Source organism: Callorhinus ursinus, unplaced genomic scaffold, assembly GCF_003265705.2.
Source record: "Callorhinus ursinus isolate GAN/ISIS: 27379988/994484 unplaced genomic scaffold, GSC_fseal_2.0 scaffold7, whole genome shotgun sequence".
Taxonomy (NCBI): domain Eukaryota; kingdom Metazoa; phylum Chordata; class Mammalia; order Carnivora; family Otariidae; genus Callorhinus; species Callorhinus ursinus.
In genome coordinates this window covers 7,852,614-7,877,330 of record NW_027397069.1, presented here as the reverse complement: position 1 = coordinate 7,877,330, position 24,717 = coordinate 7,852,614, and the positions used below count along the sequence as shown (strand labels likewise).

General features: G+C 49.4%; 1 protein-coding gene across 1 annotated transcript in view; it reads right to left on the bottom strand.

The window, feature by feature from the left end:
* The window catches only part of STK24 (serine/threonine kinase 24), a 109,979-nt gene that overhangs the window by 2,703 nt on the left and 82,559 nt on the right, over positions 1–24,717 (bottom strand). The window contains exons 4-10 of the mRNA XM_025874663.2: positions 19,476–19,584; positions 19,007–19,164; positions 9,907–10,092; positions 7,531–7,676; positions 5,695–5,824; positions 4,491–4,559; positions 1,795–1,931 (exon numbers count right to left, since the gene is read on the bottom strand). Coding sequence (XP_025730448.1) covers positions 1,795–1,931; positions 4,491–4,559; positions 5,695–5,824; positions 7,531–7,676; positions 9,907–10,092; positions 19,007–19,164; positions 19,476–19,584 — 935 coding nt within the window. The remainder of the gene's footprint in view (positions 1–1,794; positions 1,932–4,490; positions 4,560–5,694; positions 5,825–7,530; positions 7,677–9,906; positions 10,093–19,006; positions 19,165–19,475; positions 19,585–24,717) is intronic.

Genomic DNA, 24,717 nt, shown 5'->3' with positions numbered 1-24,717 from the left:
GGCGGTTTATGCTGCTGACATGAACAAAGATCTGGGATGCAGTGGGTTCCACAGCGTATTATGGAGACTAATTTCACTTGCTCCTTTTTTACTACTTTCTCAGGAGGAAACTAGAAAGCCCCAAACCGTGCGGTGTGACCCACAATGGCTGCCAGACAGCGCGGCCTCGGACCAGCTGTGTCGGGCGCCAGAGGGCGGGAGAAGGGACACCTGCCCCCGGCCGCGCCCTTGCCCTCCATGCCCCGGAGCTGCGGGGGAATCAAGTCAGGTATGCGCGTCACTATGAGCAGTTCGGCCAACTCGGGACAGGGTGGACATCAGTCCTAAAAGTGGCGCTACGCAAGCAGAAAACCAAACGCACAGCGAGACCATCACAGCGCCGCCAGTTCCCGGGGCGCTCTGCGTGACTCACTGGCTCTCGGCACCAGGAGTAAATGCAACTAAACTCTGAGCTGCTTTGAGAAAGGAGAAAAACGGACCATTAAGTTATTTGTTGGTACCAGGGGGAAAGCCTCCGTGGTAACAAGGATGATGTCCCAGAATGAAACAGGAACACTCAACGATGCTGTGTTAGGGACGTCATGGCGCACGCACCCCAACGGATACACACAAACTCCATCACGACTGTGTGTGCATGAGCATCCCGGGGACTTGACTTCTTTTTTCCTTTATGCCTCTCATTTGTGAGTAGCGACAGTTGGGAGAAGGGTAAACCCAAAGAGCAGAGCGGATCCCTTCGCTTGCGCCAAAGTAAAGGCAGCCAAGTCAATGCGCTCTACCATGAGGCCAGCACTGAGGGCGGGTGGGCGAGCCGGGACAGCATTTGCACCTGAGCGGGGGGGGGGGGGGGGGGGCCTCAGCGCCACAGCGAGGTTTTACCCCCATGTCCTACTTTATCAGGACGCTTCACAGGCAAGAGAGCAGCCCCTTCGATCATCACTTCCAAGGTGCAAAAGCACCCAACACGACCCTAACTTCTCTCCATGTTGTCAAGCCAGCAGCTCCGGAAAGACCTGAAATACTCCTCACTCTCATCAAGGCTCAGCCGCTCTTTGGAAGAGACTGGACAATTCACCTGGAGGGTGAATTTCAAAGCAATGACACAGCTGGCTTCTTGGGGAGTGATGAAGGTTTGGGGGTGTGGAGCAGAGCTCGGGTCACAGCACACCTCCACTCTCTGCAACACCCCCAGAGGACTGCCCCTTCAGTCCTGGCAGTCGGGAGTGACCTCCCCAAGGGGACTCCTCGAACAAGCTTGAGAGTGGGTCAGGAAGCCTGATCGGCCCCCCCCCCCCCCCCCCAAGCTTCCCCCTCAGGCCAGAGCCACTGGCCGGGCAGGGAGGGGCTGCAGGCTGTCCTGACGAGGCTCCCAGGAGCAAGGCAGACGCGAGGACGCGCATCAGCCACACAAGGAGGAGAACGTGCCCGTGTCCTAACTCACTGAGCCCTGACTCTGAAAGCAGAATAGCACACGGAGAGTCACAAACACGTGGTGGAGGAGCCCCCCTCTCGGTGGAGTCAGGCGGCATCACCAGGAGCAGACAGGGGTCTTAAGGTCCTGGTATTCATCACATGACAAGAGCTCCAAGAGCACTAAGTCTGTGGTCCTCCCCCGTGCTTTCTGGACTCCTAGCATTCCCTCGCAGTGATTTCTAGAACTCAGAACTGAAGTCTTCTCTGACTCGATTCTGCTTCAACCATGTGCTTGGGAAGCAAACAGCCAGAGCCCAGGAGCAAAGCGCCAAAGCAACCGAGGAAGAACTGGGAAAGGCAGGGGGCAAACAGGGCACTTACCTCTGCAGCCGCTGGACGAGCTGGGCCACCATGGTGTCCGAAATCCCCGGGCAGGCCTCTTCCGCCAGGTAGATGGCCCCTCGCAGCTCCTCTATGGAGCCCATGTTACCTCCGCACGCCTGGCTCTTCTCCTTCAGCTGTAAACACACAAACATGCAGATCAGCATGACCCACACGGGCACAGGAATCGGGGGGCACCTCCTTTAAGGAGGGACGCTATGTGTGGCCCCCACTGCCGCCCCGGGCGTGCGAGTCCTGGCGGGGACACTGTGTGTGGAAAGGGCATTCATTAGGCCCAAGTCACTACCTTCACCAGGAAAGAACAGCGGCGGCTGGCCTTCTGTGCACCTTTCCAAGATCTGGTCGTGACATCTGTCCCTCCTCCTTCTTCCGCCTCAACCTTCATCTACACCAGAAGCACAACTTCCCGGGCACTCGGCTCTCATTTCCCAAGGAGCTGCCCTGTGGGCCGCCTGCAGCCCCGCCCCCAACGGTAGCCGGTCAGTCCTCCGATCCCGGCAAGCGGCCTTCTGGGGCCAGAGGGCTGTCAAAATACTCCACTGCCTGCAACCGAGCGCCCCCCCGATGAGGAATCACAGCGGTGTCCCCGGCACGACCTCGGCAAGGCGATGGCTGAGTCCCCCTCTGGGAGGGATGCGGGACAAGGGCAGCTGTTCCGTCACCGGGCGCGCGCCTGAGGCTCCCAGAGCAGGAGCCCCTCCTCGACGGGCGCCTTTAGGAGATGGTTCACGTTTGGCTCTGGCTTTTCCAGCTGTGAACACATCACTGCCGGCGTCGGCCCCAACCTGACCGTGCTGCCCCCTTCCCCCCACAAAAGGGACACGGAGGACCAGGAAGGCCGCGCGCCGGCGATCACACCTTGCGCCCCCCCGCCCCCGTCGCGGTGGAGCTGCAGGGGGCCGCCCGTGTCCCCCTAGGACTCCCGATCACTTAACTAACTAGGGCAGTGTTCTCAAGTCCTGAGTGCCTAACTCTCCCTTGTCTCCTACAGCGGCGGCCCTCCCCTGCCCCCTGCCCAAAGCCGCTGCTGGATGGGCTCTATGAGCCGCCATGGGAGGGGGCCACCCGCGCACACGCCCCGGTGTCAGGAACAGCCTCACTTGCACACACAGGGACAAAGATCCTTTATTAGTGAGTTTTATCAGAATTACATAAAATGATGCATACTGGTCACGTCAAACATGCGGCCGTGGAGCACAAGCAATAAAAACACGTAAGAAAAGACGCCCGTGAGTTCACCTTTAGGTTAGCTGAAAAACACCCGAACAGTATTACACTGAGGATTAATTCACTAATTCTAGATAACGATTTCGGCACAGTTTCTTCATATGCCCAATAAAAAATACACGGCTTCAGAAAAATAAACATCTACGTCATTTTCCCTAAGGGCCCACTGACCCTCGTGGAGCGCCCATGGTAGGATCACAGTAAAGCAAGGGAGCATCTCAAAAACCCGAAGGACCACTCTCCCAAACAACTAATAAAAAGCAGGACGGTGTCTTATGGACAGGAGGGGAAAAGAGCACGTCCCCGGAAACAGCAGGGAGCCACACAGAGGAACCTCCACCCACCACTTCATTTTCCATCAGAAAGCCACGGGTTCAGCAGCTTCCACTCCACACCCCGGGCTCCCCCGGCTGCCAGATGGGAAGGCAGGGCCCTCAGGCTAGCTCATGAGGGCCGACGCCGAGCAGGGGAAGGACCAAGAGCCGGATGAAGCCGGCCTGGACACCCCGGGGCGCTGCCGAAGGAAAGACCGAGGTCTGGGCCCCACGGAGTGAGGAGGCGGGGGCCTGTGCGTATGGCACCTCCCACCTGAGACCACCGACCTCAAACAGGAGGATCCCCTGATACAGCCCCTCCCCTGGAGAGCTCCGAGTCACCACACAAACAGTAGGGACCAGTGTGGCTCATTCTGAATTACCTTAAAGGCAGCCTGGCGGGGGGGGGGGGGCTCAAAAAAAAGAAAGGGTGTCTCCAACTTCTCTTTAAATCACCTACTAACCAAAGAATCATCTTCATTCTTATAAAATTTATTCTCGAAAACATCGCACAATGCAGCACGCCTAGTGGTACCTCCAGGAGGCAGGGCGGGCTCCCCCGAGAAGGAGCGGCGGACCAGCACGTGGGTGACACGAATGAGGAAGTGACCCCTAGGCTGCTCACCTGCGAAACGGGTGGCCCTCTGGTAAGGGGACTTCTCTGGGATTACAGTGAACTTTGGGAGCACAATGAGGCAAAGAAGGTCTCCAGAGAATCCCACTTCTCTTTTAAAATTAAGTTCTACTTTTTATATTGGCATAAATTTGTCTGAGACAAAGCAATCAGGCTGCACCTAAACAGATTTTGTAGAAAGCAGTACAACGGAAGCTAAAAATCACCCTGATGACGGGCGGACTTGGGCGGGGCCCGTGCACTCAAGGAGGCGACACAATGACCTTTCCCAGGAGGGCCTGGGCAGCAGGCGGTGCCCGGGGGAGCAGGAGGGGCGCCAGGAAGGCAGTGCCCGATCCCAGCTGGCCTCGCAGGACCACGACGCCGGCTCTCCAAGTACCCGTGCCGGCGTGTTCTAACCTCCCCCATTCGACTGGCAACATGTCACAGAAAGAGGACCGTGCCCCCCACTACATCCCTATCATGCCCCGCCCCCTCAAACGTCAACTGGGTTATCTTACCTCTGCAAACAGAGGAGAAATAATTGTAGATAAACACTGAGAGAAAGGCCTCTTTGGGATGTCTTTCATCTTAAGGAAGAAAAAAAGGAAATCAGAAGTTAAGTATTTAATACTCACATTGCAACAATTCAGTCAACTTCAGACATGCACCATGCTAGCTAGCATAAAGTCTGAAACGCTATTTGCTGTGATTTCTTTTTTTTAAGATTTTAGTTTTCTAAGTACTCTCTACACCCAGCGTGGGACTCGAACTCACAAGCCCGAGATCAAGAGTCGATGCTCCACTGACTGAGCCAGCCAGGTACCTGCCCATTTGCTGTGATCACTAAATGGGACTGTCTCACGGTCCTTCACTAGCCTGCAACGTTTCCTTCACAGTGATGTGCCAAACTCACGCAGCTGGGCGAAACCAGTGTCTGGACTCCAGGTGCCAAGGCCCAGGAGGTCCCGGGAGGTCCTGGGAGTGGCCCTTGTGTGGGTGCAGGTGATGCTGAATTGCACCCCAGCGCTGTCTACGTAGCAGGACTTGACTACCGAAACTCTGGAAATGGAATCAGCTCGAAGCTGGCCATTGCAAGAGACTATGATAGGACAGGGGCCTACTTTCTACTTTCGCAATCTCCGTAATGACTCTCATCTGCTTGTCAAAGCAAGACTTACAGGATCACCAGGGGACAGCCACTGATCCACACTGCCTGAGAGAAACTATACCACGGTGCTTTAAAGCGACTCTTTTTCATCAACTTAAATAGGCATAAAACCAATTAATCAAAGTTCCATGTAAGTACTAAAGGCACTACATTTGCTTTTAAGAACCTTAAACAAAAACTTAATCCCCAAATTCTGGTATCTTTTATGAGTAACCCCAATATATAAGACAGACAGAGTTCTGTCCAGAGAGACTGAATGTCACTTCATGGGTGAGGTCTCCCCCGCTCCACGTGCAAGCATCAGGAAAGGCCGATGCCACGGGGCGGGGGACGACGACACAGCAGGCTCTGCAGAGCCGGAAGCAGCCCTGTGGTACAGACCCGAGGCCAGATTCACGGATCTGACTCTCTGGGTCATCAGACGACCAATCTCTTATCTGTCCTGGACAGCGAAATCCCACAACAGGCTGCCCAAGGGAGCCCCGCCCCCTAACAGCAGGCTCCGCACACAAGTGACCGGGGACCAACGGATGACAGGAACGAGCCCGCGTTACCTTATTTCTTTCTAAGTCCGAAGGCTGAAGAGCTCCATTCTCAAGACTCTTCGGATCTTTCTCTCGGATAGTGAAGATCCAGTCCCCAGAGTCGCTGCCTCCAGAGGCCTGGCTGTCCGTATCCGTTTCCCTTTGGAGAGAAAGCAGGCGAACTCCGTGAACGAGTGCACAGCCCGGCGCCCGAGGAGACCCGCATTCCGCAGGCCTGCGTGGCCACCCCTATACCCCACACCTACCTCCCATCCCCGTTCCCCACCCATCACCCCCTCCAGTCCCTCTCGGGTGTTCAGAAGAGGACCCTGCCCCCGGCACCATCACTATGAGGCTCCCTAACGTCCCTCGGTGCCAGCATCCAGCAGCCCCGCCCCGCCGCCTCGAACGCGGACAGGCATCTCTCCGGAGAGCACGGCCGTCCTCCACTCCAGTGACAGCCCCACTCTCAGATGTCATCTCTCCTCCCCTTAGGCTCCTTCCCAACACTCCGACACGCGTCCCTTTTGCTCCCGTAACACGACAGCCCCTCCAGCTACAGCCATCCCCCCAGTCTCGTTTCTTGGTGTGCCAGCCACACTCACTGCCTCCACCTACCTTCCCCTCACCCCAAAGCTGACCCTGGCTCTGGAACTGCTATGACCAAGGCCGCCGACCCCCTGCACACCACCGGACAGGGGGTTCCTGCGCAGTCCTTCACCCACTTGAGCCCTGAGCTCGATGTTCTTGCTCCTCCCCTCCAGTCTCTGCACCCAGATCGGCCCTGACGCGGGCCCTCCACAGGTCCATCCCCGACGCTGGCATTTCCCGGCATTCGGTCCTTCGCGCTCTGCAGAGACGCTCTGGGTGACAGCATTCATTCTCACGGCTCCAATGACCGTTTACAGCGTGACGACTCGAAATCCCCGACAGCTGCCCAAGTGCCTCGCCTGAACTGCAAACCTCGGTGCCACTCTACACTGGACACACCGTCCCGGATGTCTTGTCTGCAACTCAAACATGTCCCACCCCAAACTCAGCCTCCTCCCCGCCCCGACCAGCTGCTCCTCCAGGCTGCCTGTACATCTCTCGTCCCCACTGCTACCACCCTCATCTCTCCATGCCATGATCTCACTCTTGGCTCCTGGGGACCCCAAAACACTTGGGTCTCAGCCCCAGAAATTCTGATTCAACCGGCCTGGCGGTCAACTTGGGACTTCTAGCCGAGTGTGAGGGAGAACAGAAGAGGTGCTACACAGACTGGAACACTTCTATTCAGGACACCATCCTCCACGCCAGAGCAGCTGGCCCCATTTCCCCCACCCCAACACACCAAGGCAGCTCCGAGACCCCATCCATCTCTTTGGCTAACGGAATTTCAAGATGCTTAACTTGATACCAGTTTTTAGCAAATAACTGCTGTTACTGTTCTGTTACAACCTTAGAATCGACCACAGCACAACACAGAATCGCAAAAACATACATTTGTAGCTTTAAAAAAAATACATTTAAATCACTTACATCTGACCGAGATTTTAAGGGCAGGAAAAAGAAAAGGAAAAGGAGACCAGGTCTAGTTCTTTATGGACTATTCCACCACAAAGATTTTTCTTGGAGACTCCACTAGCAACAAAAAGAGACTAAAAAGGCCCCCAAATTGTCCCATACTGACACAAAAATCACCATCAACCTGGATTATCTAAAAACAAATTAACAAATCCACAAGTAACAACCCCCCCCCCAAAATAAGAGAGAACAAACGCGAACGTGCCCCGTGCACAGGGCTCCCAGGCCACCCGCCTGCCCGCCCATGGGCGCCCGGCCCAGCTCACGCGCGTCCTGCACGCCCAGGCGGGGCGGACTTACGTGTCTGAGTCTTCAGAGCCGGAGTCTTCGTGGCTCTGCTCGGCCTTCCATCTCTTGTACCTGTCGATGAGCTCAGTCAAGTAGGATGTTTTCTTTGCATTGCGTATTATAAACTTGTGCTTCAGTAACTCCTTAGCGGTGGGTCTCTGGAAAACAAACCGCCAAACAAAACAAACAAGAAAGCAAGAGATGAAGTTCCCTGCGTTCTACCTGATTCTACCCCAAAGGAAACACTTTGGCCTCAAAAAGTCAAACACCCACGCTAAGACGTAAAGATTGAGTTCTACTTCAAAGTCTGTTTCCCTAACAAAAGCCATGATTCAAACAGTAGTCATCCAGCACCCATGGGTGGGAACCAGCGTACCGTGTGGACGTGGCATTTAGTATCTAACGTGGTCCGTGACACATTACAGGTAACCACCCAACAAAAGCAAAAAACCTTTCCCTAGAGAGAGGCATTGACACAGAAAACGTGTCAGAGAATTTCAGAGATCATTCAAGACAGCTAGACTATACCTCCTGGTTTTTTAAAAAACATTTTATTACAAATGCTGACAAGGGAGAAAACATGTCCCTTGTTACCTTGTTAATTTTCTACATTTACTACTTGGCTCCACCACCCAAGATAGTTCGATGTTAATTGGGATACATCTAGAGGAAACTAGAAAGAAGCCAAGAAATACCCTTTTCTTTGATGCTTAAAGAGTACCCAAGTGCTCTTACTCATCAGCTTCCCCCATTTAAAAATGCGGGCTTCCCCAGTGTCTTTCCCTGGGATTGCGGTGAGGACCTCACCCAGGTCCTGGGCTCCTCATGGCCACAGCCACACAGCGTACTCTGAAGTTGGCAACTGCCTTCCCCTCGAGGATGGCAAGTCCAGTTACAGGGAGCAACTTCCCAAGGAGACTAAGGGTAGCGCCCAAACGAGGGCAGACAGGAACACACAACCACCCCCAGAGAGACTAAGTTCCCACTTACTAAAGCTTTATTCACGAGAGCCAGCCATGTTTCTCAAATTCAAGCTTAAAGAAAACCTGGGTCACCTCAGATGATGTCTCACTCCCCGTGAAACTCCAAGCGTCTCAGAAGTGCTCAAATTCTCCACTTCTCCTCCTTTTCCTCAGTGTGCTTGGGGTCAGGGTAGGGGTGGAGATGTGTACACTGGGCAAGGATGCGGATACTAGAAATCCATTTTTAATGGGAACATGTGTACACGTCTGGGTGGATCTTTTTGGGTGGTTCTAGCCTACGCACCGCAGCCAGGAACTCACATCATAACACAAAGTTCAGAGCGTCGTAGACAGAACAACAGCCCTCACCCCCTGAGGCCTGATGCGTTAATAAAGCGCGGACTTGGTGATCTCAGGCTACATTCCCTAGAGGTTCGCAGAAAATGCTGCATCACCCATTTCATTCCTGTACCAAAACTTAACCAAAACTGGCATATTAGAAAACCATGGTGTTCTCGTAAAATTAGTCACCCACATTTAGATAAGAGTTCATTAAAAAGGGGATTCAGCTTGGGCTTCAGCCAACGCTGCTAGAAGATTCAGAAACAAACCAAGGACATACAGTGCTATACGTAACACCAAAATACAGAGATAACTTTCAAAGATGTGTCCTGATTCAGAGGGGATTCGGCTCAAGCTCTACGGGGCTCCTGCCACATGGCTCTGCCGGGATCAATTACACACAAACAAGAGTAAAAGGAAGGGGTAGGAGGGCAAGATGGGTGGTTCATTTATATTTTTTTATTTGTCTTTTCTTTCCTAACACATGCCAAGAAGAATTCGAAAACATCTACTTTAAAGACACATTCAGCCATTATTTTTCTGGCCAGACTTTGCAATTACTACTAATGGCTAAAAAAAGCCTGACCTTTCACTATAAATATTAAAAATTTATGATTCCACATATAATATTAAGGAGAACAGTCTTCAGGCTCAATGAGGTATGAGATGCTAGAAAATCTAAAAGAAAATAAGTAGATTTCTGTTTCTTAAAAGAGAAAACAGGGGCGCCTGGGTGGCTCAGTCGTTAAGCGTCTGCCTTCGGCTCGGGTCATGATCCCAGGGTCCTGGGATGGAGCCCCAGGTCAGGCTCCCCACTCAGCACGGAATCTGCTTCTCCCTCTCCCTTTGCCCCCAGCCATCCCCCCACCGCTTGCGCGCACGCTCTCTATCCCAAATAAATAAAATCTTAAAAAAAAAAAATTTGCAACTCAAATCAACAGCATCCATTTAAAAAAAAAAATAACGAGATCTTGAAGACAATGGTGACTACGGCAAGAGTGACTAAAGAAGTTCCAATAAGATGGGTCTAGACCGAGTCTGGCCACACAGAAAGAGACGCCCACCCCGAGCTCGAGAAACTCACAAAGCTTGGCTCCTTATTCAAACAGGCTTCAACAAACTCCTTGAGGGGTTTGCTGTAGTTTCCTTCCAGCGTGGGGGGGTTGTTCTTTGGAATGAGGAATAAAACCTTCATGGGATGCAGCTCGGAATGAGGGGGCTCCCCTTTTGCAAGCTCGATGGCTGTTATGCCCAGGGACCAGATGTCTGCCTGCAACAACAAAGCATTTTTAGAGATACCAAGAAGGAATAAATTCAAATAAATGTACTTCTTAGAAAAAAGAAATACATCTCCACGTACTTCTAAGGTTTTAAAAAGATAATTATTTTTAAGTGAAAACAAAAAAGGATTTGGTATGATTTCAAAATAGGAAACATATAGGAGAAAATTTAATATACAGAACATCCTCTAGCTCTGCACTGAAGACGGCTTTTAAAATTACTCATCTTCCATTTACCACTGGAAGTATGAGGCACTCCACGGTAATTTATTTATTTATTTATTTATTTAAAAGATTTTATTTATTCATGAGAGACAGAGGGAGATGGGGGGGGGGGGGGGGAGAGAGAGAGAGAGAGAGAGAGAGAAGCAGAGGGAGAAGCAGGCTCCCAAGGAGCAGGGAGCCCGATGCAGGACTCGATCCCAGGACCCCGGGATCATGACCTGAGCTGAAGGCAGACGCTTAACCATCTGAGCCACCCAGGCACCCTCCACGGTAATTTAAATCCCTGGAGCGATGGGACAGTTAACTAGAAGTGAGCAGAGAGGGCACGTCTGGAATAGAGAGGTGTTTGGGACTCATCCCATCAAGCCAGCTTACAACAAGCCCAGCTGCGAGGCTGAGAGCAGGCACACTGGTCTCAGGGACTTGGGTTTAAATGCCAGTTCTACGACCAAAGTCTTATGACATTAGACAAAGTATCTCACCGGGGTGCCTAGGTGGCTCAGTCAGTTAGGGGTCCAACTCTTGGTTTCAGCCCAGGTCGTGGTCTCGGGGTTGTGAGATCCAGCCCCTCCCCCCCACCCTCCCCTGACCCATGCTCTCTCGCATGTGCTCTAAAGTAAATAAGTAAATAAAATCTTTAAAAAAAAAAAAATTATCTAACCTGTGAGCCTAGTTCCCTCATCTGCAAAATGGGAATAATACCAGGGTGGTTGAGCAAGGTGCCTCATAAGAGTGCCCAGAACTTAAAACGGGTTTCTTACAGAAATGTTCAAACACACACAGAAGTGGAGAATAGTAACAGAATATTAATAGAGGAGAATATTAAGAGAATTAACACGAAGTTAATGATCACTAACAATCTGCCATATGGGTTTTGTCTACTCTTTGCCACGGTGTATTTAAAAGTAAGTCAAAGACATCGTGACATTTTCCCAACCACCTCAGCTTGTCAGTAGGGTTTTCGTACTACCTAGCAAGACCTAAAATCAATAAGTTTTAATTTAATAATAATTTAATATGTTGTAATACTTAAATTTTCTCAACTCTTCAAAAAAATATTGTCATGGTCGGTTTATTGGAATCAGGATCCACAGGAAGCCCGCCTCACACAACTTTTCTGCTCTGGTCACTGTGCACAGGAAACCTGTCGAAAGTCAGAACCTACTCGATCCCTCACATTCACTCTACGGCAAAGCAATGAAAGGCTGAGACACCGTTCAGGTCACGGCGGGACCCAGGCCTTTCGGACCTTCAACACTTGCTGTGGTCTCACAACCCCAGTGAGTGGGAGAGACGCTCGCTGCCATCTCCCTGCCCGGCAGCCTATGCGGTCGGTGCCTACCACAGCTTCTTCTGTTCTCAGGGAAAACAGGTCTGTCAGCAAGCCTTGTTCTGAATTCTTTGCACGAAAGGGATCAGACTAGAAGAACCAGCATCAGGAGTCCTGTTCCCATTTTCCTTCCCTTGGCAGCTGGGACTCTGCTTTAGCTTACGTGTGTATTACTTTTAGAATCAGTAAAAACGTGACCGATCCCGGAGCCCGTGTGCCGAAGAGGAGGAAGGTGGGATGCTCGGCAGGAGCAGGAGGTTGGGAGCAGGGGTGTGGTCACAGGGAGGGAGGGATGCAGGGACAGAGAATGTGCAGCCCTCCTGTGTCAGTGGCTCTTTACACAACAGGTTCTCCTCCCTTCCGGCGGCCTGCTCCGGCCTTCCCGGACTTCCCGAGAACCCCTGCTCTATGCAGAGCCTGCTGCTGGGCACCAACAGGGCCTTAGTCCCACGGACCCCTGACGGACAACCTCTCGACCCCCAAGCATCCCACAAGCACTTACAAACTCCACAATTAGAAAGCCAGGCCCACGAGGTGTTTGCTGGCAGCCTCTCTCCAGATGTGCATATGCTCATTTCCCTCAGAGCTCCAAGGGCTGTGGACCAGGCTCCCCCCGCTGGACAAGCAGCAGACAGGCCCAAGATTTCAAGGACCTGCACCTGCTTCCACATGCCAGTATGGGCCAGCAGCCGAAACACGAAGCAGCCTTCCCAGCCCCACCCCCAAGACATGGCCACGGTCTTCAGAGGAGAGGCTCAGACATCGCCCTCCTGCTTCCCCTGGGGAGGGTCGGCCAGTACGGCCTCGTCACGGCAAAACATGTGCCATCCTGCCAGGAGCCTGTGTGCCGCACCAGCTCCTGAGTTCCTCTCTGGATCCTCCAACATCAGCCAGGGCCAGGTGTGTGGCTCCTGGCCTCTCGGCACCTGGTCACCCCCTGTCCCACCTGCCCGTGGCTGAGTTGAGAGCTATCCTCTCTCCCTGGGGCTTCTCGGGGGGGCTCCTAAGTGTCTTCCTGCCTGGAGACTCCCTCTCGAGACATCTCACATCCTGCTGCCTAATGTGGAAAACTTCATGGATGCAATGTCAAAAGCCATAAAAACATCCAAGCTTGTTAAAACCAGTAAATTCCTCTTCTAGGAATCTATCCTAAATAAATCATTTTAGATTTAGAAAATGGCATATGCTGCCAAAAATATTCCACCGCATTACTTCCGCTAAAGCTTAGAAGAATGATGAAGCTGCACTAACACATTTACTGAAATCCCGCATATTCAATGACATTGGTAGAGAATCACAGATATAATGGGGTTTATTACTATACTTAGTAAATATGGCATCAGATGGAAACACGTGTCTAGGTTTTAAAATAAAAGTTATATGGGGGAAGGGCAGTTATTTTCCAAAGCAATTAAAATTGAGGAAGAAGAAGAGACCTGTTTTATGCCATCTGGGAAAACCATGAAATTAGATATTGATAGAAAACAGTGGTTTTCAATATAAGCCCAAGTCAAAAGCTTCAAGGGCACCTGCCCTCATATAAGGTTAGAGATATAATCCTCTATCTCTCTACTATAGATATACGTCCGCACTTTGTTTCCTACATGGACAGTTCTAGTAGCATGCTCCTAAGTGACAACACGGAGTTCTCTGGTACTGATGATCAGGGACTCTTCTCGGGGAGGGGGTTGCTACTAATAGACAACATTCTAGATCCTTGCAATATCCTGTTAATTAAAGTAAAAGTAAGCTGGCTACAAATCTGCAGATACAACACAATGTAAGCGGTATAAAAAATTTACGTGCAGAAAATATTCTAAAAGGAACCACAGTCAAGGCTCTCTAATCAAGAGGAGGAGGAGAGAAAAAAACCCAAGAATCTGCCTTTTGGCTCCCTAAGCAGCACCACGGAGGCTGGGAAGAACCAGTGCCTTAGGAAAGGTGGCAAAAAGGGAGCCAAGAAGAAAGTGGTCAATCCATTTTCTAAGGAAGATTGATATGATGTGAAAGCACCAGCTTTGTTCAACATAAAAAATACTGGAAAAACACTACTCATGGGAACTCAAAGGAATCAAAGTCACATCCGATTCCCCAAGGGTTGTGTTTTTGAAGTGAGCCTTGCTGATCTGCAGAATGACGAAGGTGAATTTGGAAAATTCAAGCTAATTACCGAGGACATTCAAGACAAAAACTGCCTAATTTCCATGGCATGGATCTTACCCGTGACAAAATGTGCTCCAAGGTCAAAAAACATGGCAGACCACGCTCGAAGCTCATGTCGATGTCAAGACTACCGATGGTTATCTGCCTTGTCTATTTTGTGTTGGTTTTGCTAAAAAATGCAACAATCAGACTCAGAAGACCTCTTATGCTCATCACCAACAAGTCCGCTAAATTCAGAAAACGATGATAGAAATCATGGCCCAAGATGTGCAGACAAATGACCTGAAAGAAGTGGTCAATGTATTGATTCCAGACAGCATCACAAAAGACATTAGAAAAGGCTTGTCAGTCCACTTATCCACTCCATGATGTCTATGTTAGGAAAGTAAAAATGCTGAAAAAGCCCAACTTTGAATTAGGAAAGCTCATGGTGCTTCGTGGTGAAGGCAGTAATTCTGGAAAAGCTACTGGGGAGGAGACCATGCTCAAGTTGAATGAGCCAATGGATATGAACCACCAATCCAAGAATCTGTTTAAAATTCAGACATTTAATGGTGACAAATTAAAAAAATTCCATTTGTGATGTTTAATTTCTAATCCTTCTTTTTTAAATAATCTAAGCTTGGTGAATCAAATGTTCTGAACTGATGGGGATGTGAACCTTTCTGAACTAGCGTATGGATTTTATCCACTGCTCTTAGTTACTAAATAGCTGGGAAAGGGTAGTGATCTATTTTAAGCTGTAGTGACCTGGATGAAAGTGTTATAGATGGTTAATAAAAGAAAATATTTTCTTTAAAAAGAAGGAAGAAAAGAAACAAGAATCCCAAATCAGTTATATCTAGTCAGAACATGGCTCAAAATGGAAACTATTTACTTAATTAAATGCAGTACTGAAAAACACGTTTATAAGCAGCACACAGAGGTATAAATATAATTTCAGCACTAAACTGCAATACGTGGTTGATCAGAAAGTCCCAATCCTTACTACGTGCTAAAATAAAGCCTACCGTTAATCTCCTAGCTGCATGTTTTTCCCACTCACATCCTGCCGCAACCCCCAGGGCTCATCACTCACAGCTGGGTCTGTGGGTAATTCCTGATCCTGTGCAGGGACCAGGGGGAATGGGGGAAGGGGTTGGGCAGTGGGCTCAGCCCGGGGGACAGGGAGGCCAGTCACAGGCTGCCATGGACAGGCTAACCACACAGATTCCAAAAACTGGCAGGCTAATACTGCCGGTCTTCATTTACCTTTAACAATCTCATTTTTTTCCATCAACATATCACCTATTTCCATTTTTCACCATGGTTTAGACTGCAAACAGTTACTTCAGAGATGACTGGACACCAAAACACTTAGCCTGTGCTGGGGTGGTAGGTCTATAGATGTTTTTCTTTTTTTATCTCCTTTTTTCCAGCATTTTCCAGATTAAAGAGTATGTACGGCTTTTGAGACCAAAAAAGGGAAAAAAGTTATTTACAAGAGAACACTGACACTGGCTTCTCAGTGTCTATGGGGTATTTCAGTTACCAGGCAAGTCAATTTCTCTGGCCTCATCTCCTTCCACGTTCTTCACCACAATCTACAATCCAAATACAAATGTCACTGCATTCCCATGCCAGGCTGGGGTCTGAACATCCATCCCTCCCTCATCTTGGAGGGGCCGCAAACTGCAAAGCCCTATGTCTGTGCAGCCTTCCCCAGCTCGCTCTGACATTCCACACTCAGCTCCCCTGCCCTCCCCGCTCCCTGCTAGAGCCACCCAGTACTGCCATCACTCACTGAAGATGTAAATTCCTGAGCATCGGGCACAACTACAGCAATAACCAAATGAATGAATACAGAGAAAGAGACACCGAACAGGGACAATTCCAATCCATTTGCTAACACACCACATAATAACCTTGCAAAGAATGAAGAGGGAGGGGGGAAAGATTAACATTCTTCAGCCAAGACCCTGCTCAGGCGTGGAAAGCAAACGCTCCTTTGTGGGCGAGCAGTTATCTCCTGTGGCACCATCTTCAGAGTCTCAAGACTTCTTAAAATAAACCAAGCTATCCTGCTTCACCTTAAAAATAATAGCAATAATGAAGGCTCTTAAGACATATGGGCAATCATGATCTAGTAATGCTGTGTTTAGATTAAGAACTGAAACCAACCAACATAAGATGCCCTTTATGTACAAACACTTCAGGACACCTAAGGAGTCTAGACAAATGACAAGGGGTCAAAGATACTGCTTTAAGAGGTCATTACATTAAACAAGGTTCTAGACGTACATAAAACTAAGGCTTACATTCCCTTTGGTCAGTAAGATGAGGATGCTAGTGAGGCAGGTGCATTCTAGCCTTATCCCAACCTGACCTTCCTTTGAAAATCAGTGAGTATACCAAAAATGAGTATGATGGGAGCAAGGGGTCCTAACAATGGTAACAGAATCCTGCCACAGACTAATGGGGCAAACGTCTGGATGGACACCTAAGGAAAAGAATGGAAAGGGCAACTGGAAAGAAACCAAATACGTCTGTGTATCAGGAGACCAGAGTAACTACAATGCCCCCCTCCAAGAGCACCTACGGCCCTGCCAGGCAAGCCTCTGAGAAGGGAGGCAGTCTCTAGAAGGATATCCACAAAACAAACGCAGAAAAAGCCCCTTTGTGATAAAAGCTGCTAGCCCAGAGCCACACCTAATGGGAGGGAACTAATGTCACTTCATCCCCAAGGCCCCAGACTCAGACTAGACATCAGCCTTATCTGCACTTTCCACACCTCCTGGGTCAACAAATCTGGGAAGCAAACTTCACATCAACATAATTTTTGCACATGATTTCCAGTTGAGAGGTGCTGAATGTGACGCAGGCAAATGAAAGATTTAGCTTTTGACATAGGCCAGAGTAAAAGGTATAGTTAAAGGTCAGCGAGAAGAGTGGCATACCTTTTCATGCTCCCCGACCATGTGTGCACCCCCTAAGCTGGAGACAGCGCCTTTAAATTTACCTAGAAAAACACTGCAACACCTACTAATAGGATTCGAGTGTTCTGATCTTGACAAAAACTCCAGGGAAAAAGGTGGCCAAGCCTTATGATGCAGGAAAATCTCCCCTGCTAGAGGTCACATCTTGGGCAAACGTCCAGAGTGGCCCCGAAGGAGGAAGATAGACGGGAAGGGGAAGGTCAAGTGAGCCGTTTAATCCTGAAAATAGAAGATCTGAATCCGGATTCACAAGCACCGTGGTTGAGCAGCTCATTTACTAGAAGAGAAGAGAGTAATCAGTGCAAGGTCATCAGAGGAGTTCAGAAATGTAGATTCTAGTGCCTACCAAAATCTCGATCTACAAACTCTGATAAACGGGCCTCAGCCTAAAATAAAGAGAAAGGACTGAACACAAAAGTTCCTGTCAAGTCCTAAAATGACAGCACCCCAACAGAAGTGGCTGCAGAGATTGTTCTGGAGGTGACCCCTCACACAGGGCAGCACGCTAACAAGCAACAAGCAAATGAAGACTACACAGCTCTATCACACTGGGGGCTGAGGACTCAACAGTCACCTTCGGGCCACGGCCACCAAGGCCATGGGGAGGACGAGGGCAGTCACGGCCGCCACGACAACTCGAAAGTGAGAGAGCCAGGACCGTCTCTGCCATGCTAGCCCAGGGACGCCTGCGACTCTGGTACCACATGGGATCGCTCAACAGCTGCGTGCCCTGCGGGCGGGAGGCAAGGCTACTCTGTGCTCCGGGTGCTGTGCTTAACAAGGTGGGAAGTCTGCTGCAGATGGAGAAGATTTCCCTTTAAAAAGAGGAAACAACGCCTGGCCTGTATATGTATGTGAGTTAAATATTTGTTTGCCTAGAAACTGCTGGTTCAGAAGAGCCAATTCTCTGTGGACCGTGTGAAGATTATTCTGGGTACAATCTGAGAACGCGCAGTCTGCAGGGAGAGGGGAGTTAAATCAGAGATCCCTGAGGCAGGGTCCTTAGGTTTTTTAGTCTAATACTAATTAGTTTAAGAAGCTGAAGGGGCGCCTGGGTGGCTCACTTGGTTGAGTGTCCGACTCTTGGTTTCGGTTCAGGTCACGATCTCAGGGTCATGAGACCGAGCCCCATGCTGGGCTCCATGCTCAGCGGGAAGTCTGCTTGAGGATTCTCTCTCCCTCTCCCCGCCCCCCGTCCCTGAGTGCGTGAGTGTGCTGTGCGCTCTCTCTAAATAAGTAAGTAAATAATAAGTAAATAAATCAGGGGCGCCTGGGTGGCTCAGTCAGTTAAGCGTCTGCCTTCAGCTCAGGTCATGATCCCGGGGTCCTGGGATTGAGCCCCATGTCCCTGCTTGGCGGGGAGTCTGCTTCTCCCTCTCCTCCCCACCTGGGCGCTGTCACTATCTTCTCTCTCTCTCAGATAAATAAAATCTTTAAAATAAATAAATCTTAAAAAAAAAAATGAAGATGAAGACAAAGACGAAAAAAGGTGAAGGCACCGGGGAAAACAGAACCCAGGAAAAATTGGGAGAGTACAATGTATGACAGGTAAAAAGGCTAGAAGAGAGGAATTATGGTTTGCCTCACGTTGGGAAGGAGCCTCTCAGAATAACGACCCTGAGATTTAAAAATAATGAGAGGAACAATCTGTAGCAATCAATAAAAGCATATTCTTTCCAGATTCTGGTCTTGTATTTTTGTGGACTCTTCATTTCTTTTGTGGGACCCCCTTTCTCTGCCTGTCCCCGAAATATTGCTCAGACTTCTGCCCAGGGTCCCCTGGCGTCATCCACACCGCTCAGGCTCCGAGCACCACCTCTACCCGGGACAACCTCCCACAACCTCTCTGCGGACCCATGTGCCCACGTGCCCCCACCCAGACGTCTCGGCAGGCCCGAACCCGTTCCTGTCTGGCCACGTGGTCCTCTGTTCCTCCACACCCACCTCCCAACGTGCTCCTTCCCAGTGTTGCCCACCGCCATCAGGCACACAGTGTTTAGGCTACAAACCTCATCAATTGTGGGCTGGATAGATAAAGGACATTAAATGATGCTGCAGGGAGAGCTGAAGCCCGTTTTTAACCAAGGTCTGAGAGAACTACCGTTATGTCCTACTTCAAGGAACTCGCCTGGCTGCACTGGAAAAGCTGTAAGGCTGAAGCAAAAGAGGACAAGCCCCTAGAGCCAGCGGACATGAAGAGCCGGGCCTTACCTTTGAGTCGTAGGCTGACTGTTTAATGACCTCGGGCGCCATCCAGAAAGGGGTGCCCACGAAGGTATTCCTTTTTATCTGGGTATCCGTCAGCTGGCCCGCCACCCCGAAATCAGCCAGCTTCACCTCGCCGTGCTCAGAGAGCAGAACATTGGCAGCTGTGAAATAAAACCCAAGACGCCTCCTGACGTTATTCGCGGTGTGGCTCCACCTGTTCTCGCTCCGGGAGCACGCGCGTCCTGCTCTCGCCAGGAGATCACATGCTCGCCAAGAGCAGGCACCAAAGGTACGCTTTTGGGGAGATCCCCCTGAAAGCCACCCCCAACCCGAGGCATGTTGAAGGATCTCTCCAAACACACGCAGGAGAACCTCCCTCGAGGAGAGACGTACCAGCTAAATTCCACTGCACGTTCCCAAGAACAATGAAGCCTTAGGACTTCAGAGGAATACGAGCAAGAGGTTTTCTTACCTTTAATATCTCTATGAATCTTCTTCTCTGAATGCAAATAATCAAGTCCTTTCAGTATTTCTCTTAATATGGTAGCGATCTGAGTTTCGTCTAAAGGGCCAGGTTCTAACTAATAAGAAAAGAATGATTAGTGTTACTTAAATGGTCATATTAATTTTTAAAAAAGATCTTATTTGAGAGAGAGAGAGAGACAGAGAGAGCATGAGCTGGGGGAGGGGCAGAGGGAGAGGGAGAAGCAGGCTCCCCGCTGAGCAGGGAGCCCAATGCAGGACTCGATCCCAGGACCCTGAGATCGTGACCCGAGCCAAAGGCAGATGCTTAACCGACTGAGTCACCCAGGCGCCCCTTAAAGGATCATCTTAGAAGTAGTCTGAGATGACAGAACAAAGGCACGTTACACAGTCAAGATTAAAACCTAAAAACTTCTTCAGTCCAGAAGAGACATTTTGCCTGAACAATTAAAACATATTGAAGGGACTGAAAGGACGCGCCCCTGCCCAAGTAAAGAAAGCAGCAGGGAAAGACTTGGCAGAAGTCTTTGTTCCAGGGCCCACCGAGACAGTGGGGGCCGCTACAATTGCAGCATGGCCTAATAGTAATCAACAGGCCATCTCACTGCTTTAAATCACGTTGCATATTCATTTTGAAGTCTGTCAGACACCTCCGCCTGATCGAGTTGACTGCTTCAGGGCGCACGGTTCCTTCTTAGCGAGATTCCAAGGCCATCCCTGACGCTCTCCTGCAGAACGGACTGAGCTAGTCCCTACAGATCGTTCCGACTCTGGCTGTCTGCTGCTGCACTGCGAGCCTCCCAATCCACCCCAGTTGGCTTTCTTCTCCTTCTAGCACTCTCTGACACACAGTTTAATGGACTCTCTTCTCTCAGCAGAATATGGCTCCATGCCAGGGGGATTTCCTTCTGCCTTGTTCACTGCAGAAACTTCCAGTGGCTGGAACAGCGCCTGACACGTCGCAGACACACAACAAATATTTTCTGAATGAAAAATGAATTCACCTGAAATCTATCACGTTTTAAGTTATCGAGTCTTCAACTGCACGATACCTGTTACATTCCTAAGTCAGGGCACCCTGGAAGCAGAGAGAACTTGAGAAATTATTTACACACGTGGTTTTCACACCAGAACCCAGCGTTTCCTCACAGCGCCTGCTAGGGCTTCCATGGGGATCCTAGGAACATTTTATTTCAATGTATTATCTTTCAAACTAAAAAAAAACAAAAACAAAAACAAAAAACCAACAGATCAAGCACACTCACACGTATGCATTCAAAATAAAATATATGCCTATTTTACTCTAACATTCATGGCTCTTAATAACTCAGCTATACTAGGGGTGCCTGGCTGGCTCAGTCGCCAAGAGCATGTGACTCTTGATCTTGGGGCTGTGGGTTCAAACCCCATGTTGGGTGTAGAAACTAAAAAAACAAACAAAAAAAAACTAAGCTGTATAATGTCTAATACTATTCTTCACACCAGATCCCATCTTTTGCTGCTCACATGGTAGATTAAAGGTATCGATTGCATTTTTTTTTTTTTAAGTCAAAAAGGATGCAACACCAGGAAAGAGGAAGAGAAAGCTCCAAGGGACACACCCTGCAACAGCATTAGTCTATCTTCCTCCAGAGAGAGACAGGCTCATGCCCAGACAACAGGACTGGGAAGTCCACGCGTGGGACAGCCCCTCAGTGAGTCACAAAAAGCAAATTTATGTGAATTCCACAGATGAAGTTAATGAAGCCTTTCAGTTGTGTCCTTCGATCTGTCTTATCCTCGGAGCCCAAGATTTACCTATATGCCATGCTGCAGACTAGGATTCTCGAGCTGGTCTGGAAGCCAACCATCTTCACCCTGTAGCAAAGTCACTTTCCTCTCTTGGGCCACCTCCAAATGTATAAAACAGCAAGAGGGGATCAGGCTTGCAGTTCTCCTGAGCTCCGACCCGGACACCGCTGCTACCTGAGAGGGCTCGGCGGCAGAGGCCTGAGAAGGCACTCTCACGCCCAGACAGCTCCCTACTGCCTGCAACCACCACACCCCGCTTCCCACCAGAGAAAATCCAGGCAATTCTATCTTTGTCTCCCATCCCCACCTGGAGCCGGCCTCCATGTGGAACCTCGATTCCAGAATGAAAAGCAAGCCCCCCCAAATTAACTACCAGACATGGCCAAAAGGCAACGTCAGCCGAAGGAGGGTGGCCATCTTCCTGTCCCAGGCCACGGTGTCCTTAAGATTCAATGTGAGGAATTCGACCACTGTCTAAGAGCCTAAGTAAAAAGACCTGATAACCATAATGCAGAGTGAAAAAGCAAAAAAACAAAATCTGCACACCATACTTCAACATGCTTATGGCCAAGAACGCGGAGGGGTTACAGAGACAGCCGACTACCTCTGAACAGACTGGAACTTTAGACAGGTTTCATTCTGTTCAGGACTGAACTGCTGTGCCGACCCCACCACTGAAAATGCCAATGTTGAAAACCTACCACCCAATGCGATGGTTTTAGGAGGTGCAGCCTCCGGATGGTGATCAGATCGTGTGTGTGGAGTTCTCACGAACAGGGTTAGTGCCCGTATCAAGGAGAGGCCAGGGAGCTTGCTCTGGGGCTCTCTGCTCTCCCTCATGCAAGGATACAAGACGCCACCTACAGGAAGTGAGCCTCACAAGACACCAGATCTGCCCGTGCCTTGACCTTGGACTTCCCAGGCTCCAGGACTGTGAGAAATAAGTGTTTGTTGGTTAAGCCCCCAGTCCACAGTAATTTGCCACGGTAGTCCAACCTGTGTCAGTGACTGAGTACATGAAGAGAAACGATGAACCTAGAGAGGAAAAGATGAAGCAAGGGCCAGCAAGATTGACATGCTCAAGGGGACGGCATGGCCCTCTCTTTGAACAAGGCACCCCTGGTCACCTTTCCCTCCATGGGCCCTGACATGTGGGGCTCCTCCAAAGTCACACATACACATTATTAGCACCATGCGTCTTACCAGAGAGATATTTAATAAAAGCAAGGTTAATTTTTCAGAAAAATGCCCCAAATCCATATATTCAATTACATGGTTACACAAGTTTTTACATGCAACAATATTCTCATTCTTAAAATCTTTTGTAAGTAATAGACTCGCGCAAAACAATCCTAATAGTTTTCAACATTCAAAAAGTAATTCTTGTCTCCTATTATTAAATGCGTCCTCATCTTTGCAGGTTGGGGACAGGCCAACAGCAAGGGGACATAAGATACAATGAAGTCAAGTCAGAGGGACGGGAAGGACAGTGTGGGGCCACGGAAGGCCGTCGGCTTTGCAGCTGGGCACAACGAGGTCCAAGGTCCAGCTCTATTTGCTAGCTGGGACACCCAACCTCTGAGCGCCTCCGTCTGCTCCTCAATTAAAATGAGATGCTTAGGGATGTCCAAAGAAGGATGCCTGGTTCTTATCAGCAGAGCCATTAATGTGGACGGTGGATGGCAGTTTGCTCGGACTGATACAAGATTTTTTTTTTTTTTTTTAAGTGGAGAGTTCTATACCTCCTTCCAATTGTAATGTCTAAAATTTCACAGACTTCAAAGCTCCAACGACAGTTGCCACTACATAAATTACTGTGGCATTAGGAATGAATAAACCAGAGCACTGAGAGACTACAGCTTCTTCTCTGAAGGGCTCAGTGTTGGAGGAGAGCGTCCCGGCAAACAACTTCATGTGTGCCACAGGGAGATGCACTCAGGATGACAGTAAATCTAATTACCCAAAATCAGATTATTTTCTACATTCCTGTAGCATTTCCCAAAACAGTCAAAAATGAAAAGCTCTTTGTGTCATGTGTATTTTTATGGAAAAGATGGAAAGCAAGTCATAAAATTTATCCAGCTGTTCTGTTGCTCTTCTCATTTTAATACAATTGTTAATACTGTATTAAATTTTTTCTTGAAATTTCCTTTTGAACACTACTTTGACTAATTGCTTTTATGGTTTATAACATTACGTGCTATTTTAAAATTGGGTACGTAATACTTTTAGAGATACGTAAGGTTTTAGAGGTTTACCTTCCCCCCAAAAAAACTACTAACTGCTACTCCCACTGTGAGAAAGGAATCTCCTTTTAACCAAAGGACACTTCTTTCCTTAGTGGATAAAATCTGTGTTAAGACTACAACCACTAAAACACATGGGCTGCTTCTAGGAACCACTCTGAGGAACAGTGAAAACTGCAGGCCCATCATCCTGACAATGGTCTGCTGGGCCATTCTAACACGAAAGTGACAGACGAGGCCTGTCCCAGAAACCACCACTCACCCCAAAGCCAGCCCTACCAGGATAGGTAGGAAGAGGGCTGAGTACACTGATTTCACTGTTTAACCACCGTGGGGACAAGATGTCAACTGCTAAACAACAGTGTGAGTTTTTAAAACTTTCTTCTGCATATACTGTGCTTCTAGGACAACTTAAGCAATGCTCATGATTCACTGGTTATTTGTAAGCATCTGGCCGGAAGCCAACATGTGGCCACATTTTACCAAGAGCAGCAAGCTGCAGACTATGGCCTCTGAGGTCAGCCCCTCACTAGCTTCCACTAGCTCACACATGGACGGGCACGGCAGGCCCAGGCCAGGTAGGAGACAAGACCCCGGGGTGGGCCCAGCTCCACCGTCAACGCGCCGCAAGCGCCAGCAGGAAGAGAAACAGAAGCGCACCTGCGCCTGGCCTGACCACGGCTCCGACAGGTGACACCGTCCTGCCGTCACACATCGCCTGCCCGTCTTACTCCTGAAATCAAGCAAGTTTTAAAAGTCCTGATTCTAATTAGTTACGTTACATGCATATTTTGGAAGCCAAGCCACTATCTGAAATGAGAAACAATAATGGGATCTCAGTTCCACAAAAGTTAAAACCAGTTTGGAAGACAAGCTACCAAACTGTTCTTAAGTAAGACAATGATAGGCAGAATCCTTCACGGCTTGTATGAACAAATTCACTGGCTTCCCAGGAAACAGCAAAACTGGTTTCAAAAGTAGAACTAGCGGCACCTGGGCGGCTCAGTCAGTTGAGCGTCCTGATTGGCTTTTGGCTCAGGTCATGATCGCAGAGTCGTGGGATCCAGCCCCCTGTAGGGCTCTGCACTCAGCAGGGAGTCTGCTGGAGATTCTCTCCCTCTGCCCTCCCCCAACTCACGCATGGTTTTCAGTAATATTATTAGAAACAGAAACAGATATTATAAGGAATATTTT